The sequence below is a fragment of the Anabas testudineus genome, chromosome 16 (genome assembly GCF_900324465.2).
Source record: "Anabas testudineus chromosome 16, fAnaTes1.2, whole genome shotgun sequence".
Classification (NCBI taxonomy): Eukaryota; Metazoa; Chordata; class Actinopteri; order Anabantiformes; family Anabantidae; genus Anabas; species Anabas testudineus.
Genome location: NC_046625.1, coordinates 10,024,367 through 10,042,481, shown reverse-complemented (window position 1 = coordinate 10,042,481; position 18,115 = coordinate 10,024,367). Strand labels below are relative to the sequence as shown.

General features: G+C 43.4%; 2 protein-coding genes across 3 annotated transcripts; both read left to right on the top strand.

Moving 5' to 3' along the window:
• The first annotated feature begins 292 nt into the window (after positions 1-292).
• Positions 293-8,284, top strand: ntd5 (ntl-dependent gene 5). Its single transcript, XM_026372543.1, has 8 exons — positions 293-372; positions 1,589-1,723; positions 2,140-2,331; positions 5,786-5,909; positions 6,377-6,453; positions 6,971-7,153; positions 7,338-7,535; positions 7,689-8,284. The coding sequence occupies exons 1-8, from the start codon at positions 306-308 to the stop codon at positions 7,769-7,771; spliced, it is 1,059 nt and encodes a 352-aa protein (XP_026228328.1). The 5' UTR covers positions 293-305; the 3' UTR covers positions 7,772-8,284.
• A 294-nt stretch (positions 8,285-8,578) lies between these two features.
• On the top strand, positions 8,579-13,091 carry LOC113169029 (mucin-17). Of its 2 annotated transcripts, none has more exons than XM_026370156.1 (3): positions 8,579-8,632; positions 9,611-12,070; positions 12,516-13,091. In XM_026370156.1, exons 2-3 carry the CDS (start codon positions 9,635-9,637, stop codon positions 12,864-12,866), a joined length of 2,787 nt encoding a protein of 928 aa, XP_026225941.1. In that variant the 5' UTR covers positions 8,579-8,632; positions 9,611-9,634; the 3' UTR covers positions 12,867-13,091. The 2 variants fall into 2 exon arrangements, with proteins under 2 accessions (XP_026225941.1, XP_026225940.1); XM_026370155.1 differs by lacking the exon at positions 8,579-8,632 and adding an exon at positions 8,704-9,261.
• The last annotated feature ends 5,024 nt before the right edge of the window (positions 13,092-18,115 follow it).

Here is an 18,115-nt window from a genome sequence, read left to right as displayed (position 1 = left end):
TAGGGGCAGCAGCCTCGTATATGTCATCCCCTTTATCTGCTGTCTCAACAGAATTGGGTGAAAGGTCCTCCAGACTGGAATTTTCCCCACTTCTCTCTTCAACGTGAACCAGATGTTTGCTCCCGGGCTGTACCCTCTCTCTCTCTCTCTCTCTCTCTCTCTCTCTCTCTCTCTCTCCCCTCCTGTTCTCTTTCCCCCTCCCCAGCTCTTTTTCTCCCCCCTCTCCCACCCTTTGTTCCCCCCTTCCTTAAAAATCCCGTGGCTGTGCATCCCTCCCTCATATCATCTGAGGCCTTGCTTTAAGGATGGACTGTGCACTGCTGCTGCTGTCCCTGTGGGCTCTGGCTGGAACGGTGTCTCTACAGGCTTTAGGTAAGTCCTCAGACTCTATCCATCACTCACATCACACTCACACTGATCCTTGCATACACAACAAAGTCACTCACTTAACAGTGAATGAAAACATATTAATTGAGTGTCTTGATCGGTGTAAATATTAATGAGCTGGTCCACTATAGATTGTACTTAAATGTAAGCATGATTGTGTTTGACTTAATCCAACTCTTTAAAATGTAATGGACTTATCAAGGCTGGCACTGTGCAATAAACTGTGGTTGGTGTTAATTGTTCTCGAAAAGAACTCAGTTAAATGAATAATTAACATCATGAATTAGAAAAAAAGCATCTCAGTCTGTTAAAATAAAAAACACAAGATACTGACAGATAATTTAGTCAAGTTAGTTTCTGCTTTTTTAAAAATGTGTTTATTAATTATTGGGTGCCAGTTTTCCCACGGTGCAAGTTTTGGTTGTGCATATGTATGGAAAATGGTTTCTACAGTATTAATTGGTAAATACAGTATCTGTGTTGGATCATTATTGATCTTTGATACATATCAGCACACCATTGCCAAACATTTTCCACAATACTGGTCCATATTCCATGATACAGTTATTTAAAATATGCTCTTATACACAGTAGCTGATCATGTATGCACATTTGTGGCACGTGTGTGTTTGTATTCACACATGCTGTGGGCAGGGTGAAAACAGTAGCACACATGTTTTCATTCTGAGAAATGAAAAATGGGGAACACGGTCTGCCCCCCCTTTTCCTGCCCTTCACTGTCTTTCAGATGTTTTGGACATTGAAGGTTGTGTTGATGTTAGCGTGCAATTTAAAATACGTGGATTTAGGTTTGTGACGTGATGAAATAGATATGGAGAAGTGAAGACGGTGAGACTGGGCTGTAAAGCTACTTCCTGAGAAAACACAAAATAATCCCTATGCACAGAATTTAAGACATCACTGTCACTTTTCAATGAGAAATAAGACTGATAGCTGAATGGCAAGGAGTAATAAAGCCTGCCATCCAAACACTCATCTGGCAACCTGGGTGGCAAATGTTTGCCCGGCCACCCACACTGAATTAGCTTTCCTTCAAATAGAAAACAAAGCAGAATTGGCAAACAAAATCTCATTACAGCCTTTAGCATTTGTGTTTTTTACGACGGGCCATGAATGGAGTGGAAGTAAACAAAGGGACCATTAGTGTGACGCCGTAATTGTGTGTGTGGCATCCCAACAGGGTCATGTCCGGAGAGACTTCTGGGAGAAGAGAGGAGGAGGACGTGCCCTCGGCCCTGCAAAACCGACAGAGACTGCGGCAACAAGCGCCAGTGTCTGTGTGACGGCCAGTGTGGTCTCAGCTGTGTGGCTCCAGGTAACTATTTGTATGCATGCGTGCCCTCAGTTGTCACTGTGAACACTGTTGTGAGCCTAGTTGTTAAAAGTGTTTGTGTGTGTGTGTGTGTGTATACACAGCTGTGACAACATGCATCTGTGTGTGTTTCTTTTCCTGGAAAACAAAATAAAAGCCTTGGCCATGCACAAAATGTGGGTTCAAAATGCTCCCTGCACCAGATTTTTATTAGGGTTGCACAGTGTAAAAGGGGGCACTGTGCATGGATCCAGTGTAGTTATACAACCTCATTAGTGCTCTTTAAAATGGTTTAGTGCTGACCATTTCATGTCTCTCATACAACGAACAAATCCACATTCTGAGAATTGTTTTGTTCCCTATCTCCTGCTTTCTCTCTCTCCCCTCTCCTCCCTCTGGATTATCTCTTTTCTCCTCAGGTCGTACTTGTCCCTGGCCTCTACCCCCTAATGAAAACTCAGTGGCTCATCTGCTCTCTCCCACTCACTCATTTTCTGCCCTGCTTGAAGTGCGCTGCAAGCCTGGATTCACGTTGTCCAATGGCTTGGATGCCACTATTCGCCGTTGTCAAGGTGACCGACAGTGGAGTGGGGATGAGCCCATCTGCACAGGTAGGTTTGAGTTCAACAGGAAAACAGCTCTTGCTCATATCAGGTCTTTTTATAATGGAATTCATATCACAGGTAATGAACATCTGGAAGAACACTGCGTGTGCGGCGCTTGTTTGTCTTAAATTCCATATACGGTAGTTTATCTTATTTAACAAAGGCAACAGGTTCAGGGAATGTGCACGGCACGTGTGCATGTGTCACTGAAGGCCGAGGAATAAACAGTGTTTATACAAAACAAACAATAGAAAGGGTGATATTGAGGAATGATACCCCTCTGTGATGGTGTCGACTGAGACATTGCACAACTGGGACCTATTCTCCTTGTCACCATAGCAACCAGAGCTTTAGTTGTTCATATTGGCTGTCTGGAGATTTTACACTTGAACTGTTAATAAGTTTAAAGTGGAGACGAAAGCTCGGTTTGTTTGCATGTAGCTCATGTCGCTGCGTGTACCGCACACGCTCTGCAGATCGCAAATGTCTTATCGGCCTATGTTTGTTTGTAATTTCATGTGTTTTTATGTGGCGTCGGTTTACTAAAGGACATTTTATAGTCCTGTATACCTGTAGATAGAATTATAATTTAACGTTTTTGCTTTGTTCCTCAAAATAAACTCACTAATAAAGCAATGTAGTACAACAAAACTCAAAATCATAGCATAAAACAGACCATATATACCATAAATATTACATATGAAGATGGACTGCTACCTCTAAAGCTTCTATTTGACCGGGGGTTTGCTTTCAACATGTGCCTATTTAGGCAACCAGGGCCAGAACAAAGCTAAAGCTAGATAAACACATTTAAACAAATGCATGAGCAGCTGAAATCAATTCTACAAATAAATAAATAAATAAATACATACACAGCACTACATCTTTTTATATTTCCATTTTCATTTACATCCAAAACACCACTGTGCCCTGAGATAATCATGTGGTGAAATGATGGTGGCTCACAAAAGACAAAATGTGTTCCACTGCTGTGCAGCATTATTACTTCCACCACTGTGCCATAAGGCTGCACAGCAGTATATGAAGTAATGTCATCAATATTTTGTGTCTAGACACATCTCATCAGCATACGGCAACCAGAAATGTGTTCTGCCAATGGCTTATGTCGACCTGTCACCTTGGCTAAAAGCAATGCAATTTCAGGCTCACATGTTCGGTCTCAGCTGCATTAATCACACACCTGTAGCTACAGTAAACAGGAATACTTTCTCAGGAATCCTCAACCCAGCTGGGTCTCATCTATTCAAAGATGTGAAAATAAGAATATGATTCTCAGATCTTGCGTAGAGTATCCCCCTGCTGAGAGACGAGCAGAAGGTAGGTGGGTTTTGAACGTGTGAGAGCGTTTGTATTGTGTGTCCTTCGCATGTGTGTGTTTGTGCATGTGTGAGTCGAGCTCCTTCGTGCCTGTTGAGAGGCGGTGGGCGGCAGATCACTGTCAAAGTGGCACCGAGCTGAATGTGCACCGTGTGAGTGCGTTTATTGGAGAGAGGTAGAAAGGTACATTTTTTCTGTATACGTTAGATGTGTATGGCGGGGGGTGGATTGCACATGTGTCACAGAGTTTCTGTGTGCGTGTGTGGGCGACTGATCACAGTCAGGAGAGTCAGAGAGCTCTCTTGCTCATGCTGCTCCGGGCCTTTCTGTTCCCTGTTGTTCTCTCCTCTGCTCTCTTCTCTCATCCTCTTTTCCTCTCATCTCTTTCTCCTCTCATCCTCTTCCATCTGAGGCCTCTGATAAGGTCTCTATCTACAATGGGAGCCAAGGACAAGTGTGCAGCTCAAGGCTATTTAGTTTGTGGTGTGTCTGAGTATGTCGCTGTGTATGTTTTTATGAGTTAAAACACTGAAAGAAGATCGTATGTGGCCTGGCTGGTCCGGTTTGTCTTTGCTCTCAATCAGGTTGCTGTGTATTTAACACTGTGGTTCATTCAAAGTCACCATTTTATACATTTTTAAAAGCTAAGTTTGATATACCTGCTTCATAGCAGTTTTGTGCGGCAGCCCGTGTGGGTGGCAGCAGTACAAGGCAGGAGAAAGGCGGTATGTGAAAACAGAACTCAGCTTTGGGCTCTCATCCACAGCCAAACACACTCGTAACTCTCCCTCTCCCATAGGTCCCTTTACAATGTTATATTAGCATTTCTCAGTTTCAGATACCTAAGACAGCCCTCAGGCAAGAGCTGTCTCTGCCTTTTCAAAGCTCTGTTCAGCTCCGAAGCCCCGCGCTTGATGGAGCTCAGGTCGCTCCAGCCTCTCTCTGAGCACCACTCTTGATATTTATATTTCCACAAGCGTGAGGCACTCAGAGTTACAGGAATGAACAGTGCCAGGTGTTATACAATCACAGATATAGCTGTGAGCTCGGAGAGGTGTGGGGTGGTGTTTCACCTGCTCATCGAACTTTGATTTATTACCTAAGAGGGGTTATTTCAACTTAAATAGAACAAGACATTGGGTAAAACGCCTCGGTGGGTCATAAACTAAATAGAAACCTTGGTTAATATGAGTCAAATGGTGCAGCAGGATGGACATCTCTGACATCTTCTCTGCTTCCTTCTGTTTATATTTATATTTTATTTTCTCCTTATATTCTTTCACTTGCTTTCTTCTGTAGATTTTTCCTGTAAAATCACATTTGCGTTCACTTGCATCCTGAGTCTTGTTATTTATGATGTATTATTATATATTATTTGTGTTTCTTCATTTCTCTGTGAGGTATGTTACACACATGGTGTCACTAGGGTGGTGAACTATGTCAAATACTTAAAGGAACAATATGTAATATGTTTACTATACTAAATAACAAAATGACCTTTACAGGTCATCAGAGACTTGGTACTGAAATGATACCTAATGCAGGGAACGCTGAAAGTGTTACTTAGCACTTAGTAGTACTAGTAAGTTCATCTATAACAGTGAATCTTGTTTTATAAACTCATAATATGTAAAGTTCTATTTTTTTTTAAAGTAACTAGTAAGTTAATAGTATAGTAAAAGAAGAAGTATCATAATACTTGAGTGGATGTACTTACTGTCCAATAGTTATTTCCCACCCTCACTACAGGGAAGTGCAACATTACTGTTTAAAAATTGGCACAAAGTGGAAAATTAGATGTTTTTATTTCGTAATATCTGGGAAAACTCATTCAGTGTGTGTTCAATAGTTCATACACATTAATTTCTTTATTATTAGTAAATAATGAATAGATAATAAACACTTTTGTGTAATCTTATAATGTAGGATGCACTGCTGCAGACTACTAGCTTATAACTACTACACAGTAAAAAGCTATTTTATATGAATTCATCACCATTAGGATCGAACAGTATTATGTACAGTGTGTTCACTTCTAATAAACCTGCGCTACACTACAGTGTAAAAATGATTCTTATTATTTGTCTTTACTAGTTTTTATCCTTTTCTTCACTCACCTCAGAGATTCCTTCACCTGAACCTACAGCTGTCCCAACCTGCCCTCTGCCCGAGGAGGTCACCAGCACCTTCAGCATCCTGGGTGACGCTACTGTTGGAACGTCTATCCGCTACAGCTGCCTGTCTGGGTGAGAGAGAGAGGGTGGGGGGCTGATGAGAGGTTAATGTTGTGAGTGTGTGGGCAGAGGCTCTGAAAACTTGAAATGGTACGAAGATAGAAACGGAGGAAGTGAGAGGACGGGGATGGAGTGCGAAGAAGAAGAGGGAAGGTGTTGGGGAACGACGGATGATGAGTGATGAATGGCAGGGAATTCATTTTGATCTCCCAGCTGAGATTCCTCCATTGAGCTAACTGGGTCATTACAGTCTAATCTTGTATTGACTCCCCTTTACACACTGACTCATCTCACAGGATAAGAGGAGCCTAAGTGGATGTGTCAGCCAGAACTATGGTCACAAATTTAAAACACTCTGAAAGAGAGAAAAGGAATCATTTACACCTTTTTCATCACTTTTATTTAGATGAAGCTCTGAAGCTGTCAATACCGTACATGTCACACCACGTCTCCATCACTGTCTCTTTTCTCTCCTGCAGAGCGGATGTAGTGGGGAGCAGAGAAAATTTCTGCCAGCATAATCAGACCTGGCAGTATCCTCACCCCATCTGCAAAAGTAAGTGTGCACTAGTGTCACCCACTGATCATAACGTGCGAGCGTGCTTGTGTGTCATGTCTGCTTTGTGCTCAGTCTGACTTCATGCATGTTTCAAGGATGGCATGACCAGATGTAGTGGTGGTGGATGATTTGGGTCAGTGAGCATGTGTGTAGTTTGTTCTCCCATGATTTGTACAGTGCACTTGTTTGCATGTGTATTCGTGAGCATACATCTAAGAAAGAGTGAGTCAGAGGAGACGGATAGAAACTCCCAAGCCCCCAAGTAATCACAAGCTTTTAAGATCTGCTTCACAGTGCTTTTCTGCCACCTTGTGAATACGCCTGGAATTACATGGCCTGTACGACGGAGGGAAATTCTAATGTTTTCATCACAACAGAAGAATACAGAGTAAAATAACCATTAGAGAAGAACATAAGCATTGTCGAAATCTCAAGCTCAACTTAGCAGTAAAACCCCTTCCTGCTGTAACTCTGTAATTAGCAAATCTCCTGAAGGTCTGCTTTTCTGTCTTAGATGTGTACTGTCAGCCTCCTCCAGAGGTAGATCAGGGCTATGTGGTGGCTGTCCAGAAGACTGAATATGAGGTGGGCTTCGACATCCACTACCTTTGCAAAAAGAACTTCCTGCTCGATGGACCACAGAGGGTCACCTGTCTGTCAAATGGTAGCTGGAGTGCATCCCCACCACACTGCAGAGGTGAGAGAGATCAATAAATCAAATGGTAACCAATAACAAAATGTATGACTTTAATGAGTAAATGTAATGTTTAGTGTTTATTTAAGCTTCTTTTTAAAGTAAACAGATTTTATAAGGATCAACACAACATCTGTATCTGTACACTTACACCAAGGCCTTGAATCCTTTTCGATCCTCTTCCCAGCTCGTTGTCTCATCCCTGCTGAGAGAAGTCGTGTGATGATTGGTGGAGTGAAGCGCTGGCCGTTTGACGTTACAGATGCCATGGTTCCTCATGGGGAAAATGTGACGTTCTACTGCAAACATCCTCACAAGCAGTGCAGTTTCACAGCAGCCCAGACGTGCTTCGATGGAAAACTGCAGCCACCTGCCTGCTACCTCGGTAAACCTGGACCACACACACATACACACACAAAACCCTTTAGCACACGTTTCGGTGCTGTATGTCAGTCAGAGGAACATACAATGAGCTGATTGACATTTTTGACAGCTGGAAACTTTTGTGACCTCCATTAATTTTCTCAATATCTTTCAGAACCCACATGGTTGCAGTACAAACTGTTCCCTCACCGACTGGTCTCAGAGATAGAAGCATGTGAGCCTGGTGATGTGGAGTGACCTGCATGTCTGACCTCAAACCCGGTCAAGACTCGTGACACTGTGTCACAATACGAACGCCTCCTGACAAACACCCACAGCCTACCGCCATCCTCCTGAACACAGCTTGGCTTCGACTCTCAGCTGCTGTGATTGTGACCTGTTAGACGCAGAAATATATTTTCGCAGCTCTTGTGGATCAGCAGGTTAAGCTGTCTTTCCTGGGCTTGTTGCACCAGGGGATTTGAACAGTGCTCACGGTCTTTGTCTCGCTCTGCTGCACACTATCAAACTGCAGGTGTAATTATAACCTCAAGTATTACTTTGATCCTCCTCCAGCTTGAGCCACACAGTACTGTAGATGCAGTCCATGGGCCTCCATGATGGTGTATATATGATGCATTAATACATGCTATCCGAGTTATTCCTGTGATGATACCTTAATGTAGCCTAACTCATAATAAGTCGACTCTGTGATGTTTCACTGTGATTGTTTCTTCTCTTGAGCATGACGCATCAAGTCTTGAGGCTTGTAAGTTTTGATGATGTGACTGATTTAAAATAAAATCATTTCAAAACGGTTTGCTCTCTAACTTTCTATTTTTGCTCCACTCGGTGAGCCAAGTCCATTCCCCCCCCCTCTCCATCACCTTCCTCTTCCTCCTGCTGTGCCCCCGTCTCTCTGACTCTCAGGCGCACAGTGCCTTTCTTTGCAGGCTGCAGGTTCAACCGTACTCATAGGCTGAACATGGCTACTGGTCGGACCCGGTAGGCTGCGACACCATAGCAACTCCCCTTGACCCCTCCCTCCCTCAGCATTCGCAGCATCACCCTTTACACTGCACAGTCATATTTGGTCCTCCGGAAATATCCTCAGCTCGGGTAAGCCAGTCCCTATGCAGCGAGTGTATGGGTGGAGTATAGTTTAAAATACAGTTTTAAATGTATCGAAAGCGTGTCCGGCGCGTCCTGCGCCGGCTTTCACAGCAGGGCTGGAATAAATGACAGTGCGCCGGGAAAGTTTGTCCTAATGCTGCCGGGTTGCGCTCTCGGTGTCTCGGACCCTCGGCTCTAAAATGGCTGGCTGTAGGTCCGAGGAAAGCAAAAGGAAGGATCCGCTTGACGCCGCTACTGTCTGTGAATTGACATGTTTCTCTGCTCCCTCTGGCGCGGTTTGGATGGCGTTGTCCCAGGTCCGAGAACTGTCAAGACGCACACGCACCATGAAAATATTGGCGTTTCGGACCTAGGACTGTGCGTAATGGCGTCCTCCACGGATAGTGCTCCTCGGTTTATTCCCAGTTAGATCTTTACAACAGGCTAGTATTTGCAAATCAAAGTGTATATAAAGAATGTTCCGCTGCTCTCCTAAAATGAAACGTTTAATTATTTTTGTTGCATGTGGACGGTAGAGGGATGAGAGAGGGGATGTTAGGTAGCTCCCATCATTCGGACCCTTCTGTGCTCTGGTGCGTTTCTGTGAATGATCGGCGGCTGCGGTCGAGCCCTCGGTAAGAAATTCGCTGAGCTATAATTTAGGATCATGTAAGGTAACAACACAATTAACAGGACGGTCAGATGTTGAAGGGGGATCTTATGATTCGCTCCTCAGCGCGGAGTGAGAAATAAAGGTTTTTTCTAATCAGCTTCGTCTACAGGCTGTTAGGAATATCACAAAATCAATGATGATTATTGGATTTTTACACTGAACTTGACCCCAATTATCACCACATTTAGTTTTCCAGCCAACCCCAGAATGTTTTTTTATTTATTTCTTTTTTATTACCATGAAATGTATTTATTATTATCCAAATTCTGTAATGCTGCGTTTGTAATTTATATTTTATCCCTATTTTACAGAAATATAAATAGGTATGCCCCAAAATGGATTCTCAGTTGGCTTCAGTCCTGACCAGTGGCAGCCTGGATGTCCAAAATGGCAGCCAGTGTACAGAGGTATCAGGGCCAGTGACAGATGTTTTTTTGGACTCAAAGGACAAAACCTCACTCAATTCTGTACCAGGTAACCTCCAGCCATGCCCTGTCAAAACAGCAGTGACCATCAGGAAAGATGTTTCTTCAATCAATGGGAAAAAGCCAGAGGAGGGCGGGACTTCTAAGTCAGCCTCTCAGGAAACAAATAAGATTGGTGGGTTCAGGCAGCCAATTACAGTAAAGCCCGGAGTGCCTGTTCTGCGCAGCCAACCAATCAGAATCAAAATTGTCGTTCCCTCACGGTGCAAGAGGCCAATCACAAACTCTGCCATCAGCCTGACCAAAGACTTTCCTCTCTCACAGTTGAGACCTGTTTTGGTCTCAGCTGGATCAGTGATCACAGAAAAAAGCAAAAGTAAAATCCAAAAAGCTGCTGTTAAGAATGAAGCGATCGATGAGGTTTCTCATCAAGGCACTGAAGAAGCTGTTAAAGCAGAATCATTCCATGAGGTGCAGGGAAGGAAGAAGATGTGCAAGCAGAAAGATGTTTTTGATGCTAAAAACATCCACACTGTTGGGACAGAAAATACCTTTATCTCCAGCACAGTTAAAATCCTGAGCCAGTGTGTGATTAAAGAGGAAACCACAGAGAGAGAAACTGGAAAAAATATTCTGCTACCTTTGCAAGAAATGGACCTGAAGACTTCTAATGTGTTTGATGAGGCAGGGATGGGAGAACAGACAGAACCGCTGGACCTGAGTTTGCCCAAGAAAAGAGACAGTCGAGAAGGGAGGGGTGGGCGCTTTCTGGAGGATGCTGGAGAGGAGAGTTCGCTGATAATGGAGGTGGATGAATATGAAGGGGAAGGAGACAGAGACATAGTAGAAGAGGATGATGAAGAAGGAGGGCTGCGTCTGGATGGCACAGACATACTTGAAGACTCCCGTTTGTCTCCTTCTTTCTTTTCTACCTCCGTCTTGACCTCCCTCTCCTCTATAGACTGTGACACAGAAGACCTGCTTCTCATAGATGACCAGGGAATCCCATATACCCTTAGTCCAGATGGACTCAAAGTGCCGCAAGTTGATGCTTCCACATCAGAGGAGCCTCTGGCAGATCAGGCTAATTCAGCAGAGTTCGAAGGAAAGGGGTCAACACTGTTAGCAGATTCTGATCTCAGCCAAAGTTTAGATAATGCACTAAAAGCACCTTGTGAAGATCTTTACCCCCCTCCAGCTCTCGCTACTGGTTCTTCATCACTAGGTGTTGATCAGACTAACGCTCCAGAAGTCTTCACGTCTTTGATTACGAACTCAGATCCCCCAAACCTTGCAGAGACAAGTGTTAAAGCAGTTCAGGAGGCTAATGCTGTTCTGTCACCTTCCTCTGGGATTTCCGTGCCCAGCCAGCCCATTCAGATCCTCACAAATCCTTCGAACACTCCTATTCTGCTCCTGTCCTCCTCTTCCTCTCCCCAGCTCTCCTCAGCTCCCGTGGGTCTCTCACTTCCCCTCTCTGTTACTCAGACCTCACCTGGTGCTTCCACTCCCATGTTTCTTCTCCTCTCCTCTGTACCCTCTTCATCTACTGAGTCCACCTCTGCCTCCACCCCAATTGCTGTCCTTGACCCCTCAACTGGCCAGTTGTCTCAGATCACTGCAGCCTCCGCCTCAGTCTCCCTCCCTTTATCCTCCGGCCAGGTCAGCACACTGGGATCACCTCCGCCCACGCTGTCTCACCCCATCATTAGACTGAGCACCAATAACGCGCCTGTCATCCTGTCTGGAGTGAATAATATCAACTCTGGCTCTGTTCTCACATCTCTCGCTGTCCCTTCATCCACTCCTACTCTCCAGAATGACCATCACAGCAAGGTGGCCATCATTCATTCTCAGATCAACTCTTCCGATTCAAACCCAGGAACTGAAGCCATACCTGCCGAAGAAGTCTCAAATCAAAACAACAAGCCATCAGCTTTGGGAGCATCCTCTCCTGTGACCTATGACCCTTTAGCTCAGCCCAGCTCAGACACAGAAGCCCAGTCACCAGCCTCAGAGTGCAAATTTGACCCATCTGACCTACACTCAGAACATTTACCTCTGGATGACCATCTTTACTTCTCCAACACAGCTGCTCCTCCTTCCCCTTCCATGGGATCCATACTCCCCTCTGGTAAACTCGACCCCCTCAGCCCGCTGGATCCTCTCTCCCCAGCGGGGTCACCCAACACAATGGGCTCCCGCAGGGTGCTGTACTGTCAGCTGTGCCCGCGGGTCTTCTTTTACCTCTCTGACCTGGAGCGCCATGCTATCACTCACTCTCAGAAGAAGCCTCACGTTTGTCAGCAGTGTGGGAAAGCCTTCAAACGCTCCAGCCATCTGCAGGTCAGAGCAAGCTAATTATAATGTTCATTTTATTAGCAGTGTAAGTAATAACACAAGTCACTTGAACAGATGTCACAAGTTATTAGTGCAGTGACACTAACTGATTTTTTTGCCACTTTGCAACTGTGGAAACAACAGCTGTAAGCTGTGGCTGCAAGTGATGAATTGACTAATTGTTTTAGCTCCACTGTGAACACAGTTCTGACATAGTATAGTAATTAAGATGAAATGCAAACATGTCAACAGATGATTTCCTTTCACACATGCAGCAGACACAGAGCAACTGTAGCACTGATTCGCAGTTGAGCTTTAGGGCACCTGATAAAAAATTTTCATCTTGTTTTTTTTTTTTATCAACTTCTAAATAAAATATGTGATGTAAGTAGCCAATACAAATATTCACTAAAGCTGCTTTAATAAAAGTGTTTCCTGTTTTTCTCAACAGAGACACAAGCACATCCACACAGGCCAGAGGAACTTTGTGTGCCCGATCTGCACCAAACGCTTCAGGGAGGCTGGGGAGCTCCAGCGCCACCAAAGGGTCCACACCGGAGAGAAACCATACCAGTGCCAACTTTGCCACACGCGCTTCGCAGAGCGCAACACGCTCCGCCGACACACAAAGCGCAAACACCCGTACCACCAAGTAGCCATGGAAATGCTGAACGAGAGAAGAGACAGAGGAGGTGGCGGAGGCGGTGGCGCATCCAGAGTGCAGGAGGAAGAAGAGAGTGCCGAGTGGTACAGCTCCACTGTGTCTAATTTGGATAACTCAGAGTCTGAAATGGAAACTTGAGGAGTGTGACTCCGGAGTGAAGGGATGATCATTTCTAACGGACACTAAACTTTCCTCATTCGTTAACAATCAAAGAAGGGAGCACTTGCAATATTTATTTGTGTGTTTTTAATGCTAATTTATTTATTTGAATGTATGTTATTCCCATTCCATTTAATGGGCCAAAAATACAGCCTTCAAAGTCATACATGATTTAGAATAAATAAGCTTTCCTGGATGAAGAAATGTTGCATATATATATATATATATATATATATATATATATATAGAAAAGGAGAAGCTCATGCTTGAAATCCTGGTTTTTAGAAGTCCAACATGTTGATTAGACTGCTAATATGCCCCCACACAATCCAACAAAACCCTCAAGTGCTCAAAAAAGAAAGATGTATCTTATTTGCTCCTATTATTCTCTGCTCTATATTGTGTATATTTAAAGAGTACTATTTGTAAGAGCTGCACTTCTGCACTATCTTATGTGAAAGATGTAATCTATCTTTCTTACCGTCAGAGACACTGTGAGTCATTTGCACTTGATTTATTCAAACTCAATATTCACTTTAACATTGTGGATGAAGATGCTTACTTTTTCCTCTTTTTTTTTTTGCAGCTGTTGACTTCATCTATTTAATCCATATCATGTAATAGTTTGACCAAATGTTTTTGAGTTATTCTAACATAAACACTATATTCAGATTCTGTTCATGTGAATTATGTTAACTTATTTCAATTAAATTTTGACATCCGTATCTCAGCCTTTGAGCGATTTCTGTTTCATTATTTTTCCACATTGGTTTCTATTTCATAAAAATGATTAAAGATGTGCTTTAATGGCTTCTCATAACTTTCCTTTGCTATGTACATGGAGCCATATGTCCCCTCTAATTGATCTTTACAGTTGACTTCTTTTTTCTGCATTAATCTCCAAAGACAGACAGTTCATGGATCTTTGGAGAGTGAGAGAGAAAAAAGCTGATAAACTGTATTTCTGTATATTGTGTGTGCAAACTGACCACTTGGACTGCCTCCAGAGAGTAATTGAGTTTGTAAGACAGTCCACTATTTTTTTACTCTCTCAATTTTCTGCTCCATTTAAGCCACAGGGCCTTACAGAGCTAAGCTTAAGATAACTTATTAAATACTATAGGGCCAAATGGCCTGACTGGATTCTCATGGCCATCCCATTCCCTGTTTCTATACTGACCAGTGTGCAGATAGATGCTTTGGCATATTGAAAGGTCTGAGCTTAGCTCTAATTGCATTTTAGTTTCCTAAACTCATCTTTATAGTGGGTCAGAGAGTGAGAACAGCAAATGTGCTGCTAAGAAACGATTGTGTGTGTGATTTTTACTATTTTACCTACTGACTAACAGAATCTTTAACCTGTAATTCACAGAAAGACCAATTATAAATATCCGAATACAATAAATAAAAGTCTTCAAATGGTCCAGACTGCTGCAGGTATATTTTAAAATACAGAAAATTTAATCACAGTACACCAGTCTCTTTGCGTCAGGTCAGACTTTAAAGTGCTGAATGAGTGGTGAATCAGCTTTACCCTCGATGAGTTAATAAACTAGTTTTTATAGTGTTGGTCATGCAGACCTGCTCACATGATTATAGCATTTACTCTCATTTCTTTCCTCTAACCTTCTGTTTTTCCTCTCTCAAGTTCATGAGCATGCAGTGGAACCACATTCTCTGGTGACAGTGTCATAACAGAGATGACATTTCTCAAAAGCATCATCACCCCATCCATGCCTTCTTGGATAGTCTCAGGAGCACCATCAGGTGCATCGAGGTGTACCTTGGATAAGCTGAGTAATAACTGTGTTTCTTCTCCTGCTTGCTGGGTTGGACCAGCTGCATTACATTACATTGCTACATTACAACCACACTCCTCCATCTGCACCTTGTGTTTTCTGTTATCTATTATTTTAATATTCTGTTATCTATTATTATAATATTAAGTATTGTTTGTGCATCACCTAACCTCTGTTCAGGTTGATCTTCCTCCAGGATGAATAAAGTTCTCGGTTTTTCTCATTTGCAGGTAGAGTCCTTTGTTGTTTTTGGTTAATTGTTGCAAACAAACCTGCTTGAAACCAAGAAGTACTACAAAGGATACAGGTGACTATACCCTGTGTTTTGTCAGTGATAATAATATGATATTCAATGTTTTAAAATACTGTTTTATATACACACAAAGACAGAAGAAATAAAGCAGCTTGTGATCACATGTGAAGTGATGCTGCCCCAACTCGTCTTTGTGCCTTTTTGATTGACAGCCTATACATTTTATTGCTGACTGAATGCAGAGACACTGTTTGAAAGCCCCACATCAGCACTTTCAGTTGTTTTTCTCAGCTTGTTTCTAGTAGCTGTATATAAGATGGCATGTTACTGTAAATCAAACATGTTAAGTGTATTAACTGATGCAAAGATGGACTCCAGGGAGTGCCACCAACAAACTTTGAGATAAGGTTATTTTTTCAATCACTGACTCACTGGTGTGTTTTGATATCATGTAATAAAAGTTCAATAGGAGATTTTATCCATACCGCCCACATAATATGCTCATTTGATACAATGCTAGGGAATGTAAGTATTAAATTGCTCTTAATTTCACACTCACACTTGGATGAAAGCCCTTCCTCTTCTGTACCACAGAAGAAGGTCCTTTAATTAACAGCTGATCCTAATCTTTTTGTTGTAGGAGCTCATTTAAGTGCTACGTACATATTGTTAAGGTCACTCTGAGGCTTCGTCCATTAAATCAATGCTGTTCTGTCAGGACAAAAAGGAATAAATTGACACAAAACTGATTCTGGCGCCCTAATTGATACCACTGGGCTGTTGCATTGCTGAGCCTACAAGGTCCTCAGTGCATGATGATGATGAATATTAAACCGGCTGAGTGTGTAAGATCAGCAGCCCAGCTGGAGATGTGTGTGTATAGGACATTGAATGTATGTGTGCCGCTGCAGGGTTGGTATCTATCCAGATTGCGCAGAGCTTCAAAGTGCAGTGACTGACAGACAGATGGATGACAGACAGAGTGAGGACAGAAATCTGTGGAGTGTGTGTGCTTGAAATCTGCCTCTGTATTTGTGTGTGTGTGTGTGTGTGTGTGTGTGTGTGTGTGTGTGTGTGTGTGTGCTGCGTGAAGTGGAACGGGCAGCAGGCCTTCTGAGTGGCACAAGGCACATCGCCAAGTGATTGAAGTGATAAAGTTAGAGGAGGAGTGGAGAGAAGGACCAGAATAGATCCAGTGATGAACAGCCAGGGAGAGGCAGCAGATGTAATGAAGTGTGTTACACTGGTATGTTTCAGCTTTTTATTCCCTTTGATTGATTCAGCACTTTGATATGTTTGTTGTGTATCTGCTCTGTTGCATCACACACGTCCCGTTATTGCCACTGAGAGCCGAAATGATGGAAAGCTAAACTAACCATGGATGATTTTTTTTTTTGATCCCACATGCATGGATGTCATTGCACACTTGAGCCATGTGGGGGCACACTTACACCTACGATGCACTGCATGGACGGGCTCACTCTCTTGCTGTGTATGAGCTCTCTCAAATGGTCGAAGGACTTTTATCAGACTGAAAAGCAGAGTCTAGTGAGCCTACGGAGAGCTGGATCTACATTAGAAATCTGCAGCTACAGCAGCAGAGAAGACAGTTTTGACACAAATATGAAATGCATGGCATATTTTTATTTCCAAGATTAATGATGGACAGTCTGATTTTAAAGTATGACGATGGAGTATGATTTAAGCCTGTGTGCTATATGAATAGATGAGTGAAGCCAGATATACACGGATAAATATGATATTTTACAAAAGATTAACAGCTTGCAGGACTCCTCGCTCACCAGACACAGTGCAGGATTAACACTGTGATATCTGTGTGTGTGTGTGTGTGAGTGAGAGAGAGAGACAGGGAGGGAGGGAGAAAAAGAAGGAGAGTAACAGGTGTTAATCAGAAAGGGAGACCCGACTGTAGAGGAGAGTGTGGAGCTGTGTGTGGGGAACCACAGGAAAAAACAATTACATCACCTTTCCTACAATAATGTGCCGTGCTGTCAGTGCAGTCAGAGTTTGAATATGTGTGTGTGAAGTCCATTTACGGGGGCATGAGTGGAAAAGCTGTCAAAGGTTAGACTTTAATAATGAAAAACACGTCGTACTGCACAAATGGCACCTGAAAGAGCCCGTCCGTCTGTAACCATGTAGGCTATTCAGTTAAGATTCACATTCATTCGGTGTTCCATTAGTTGTTCTGTTTTGTTCCATGGCAACCGTAATTGGACCATGCAGCGCTATCTCTACTCTGCATTCTCCGATTAGTGGATCTCTACGTCAGAGTCTTTCTTTCCACATCAGATAAAATGGCAGCAACCTCCTTTTTTCTCTGTTTCCCTGTCTGCTCCAGCTCTCTTCCTGTCCTCATTGTAAAGACTTCCCCACTGTGTTGCACCCTCCCTCCCTCCCTCCCTCTCTAAATTTCAGCCGTCTCTTCTGTCTCACCCTCTCTACCTCCCCACTCTGTGTCCCCTGCTCCCTCCCTCTGTATGACCTGCTGAACCAGCACACACCGGCCTGTCTGTCAAATCGACGGAACAGGTGCTCCAGCTACGACCTCACTTCCCCCACTTTTTCCCCCCTCTGCAGCCCAAAGGCACACACACACACACACACACACACACACACACACACACACACACACACACACACACACACACACACACACACACACACACACACACGGACAGTTTCCTACATGTTCACCCACGTTGTTTTGGGAGTTTGAACTGTGAGGTGAGACTCAGGTGATTATGTTTGGCACCAATACCGATACGTGCTCTACACTATATGTTGCCGGACACTGACTCATTGACCTGTGACTTTTTGCAGTATCTAACACACAGACACACACATGCATACACACACATATGTGTTGCTAACTGTGCTAAATCACTTTAAGAGGGCGACCCAAAGGTATTTTGACAGTAGCATATGAGCCTGCAGTCCTGCCTCAGTACATGATTTGATGTGAGTCCAAAACACTCCCGGGCTTTTCTCGTTACCTTGCTAAAAACCTCCTCTTTGCTCTACTCTACTCTGCTTTCACTTTTCCATGCACCATATCATGGTTCAATTCAGCTGCTAACATTAAGGAACTCCATTAGCCTCATCGGTGAATCTACCTTTTCACAAAGTCATGTACAGACAAATGCTAAAGTGCT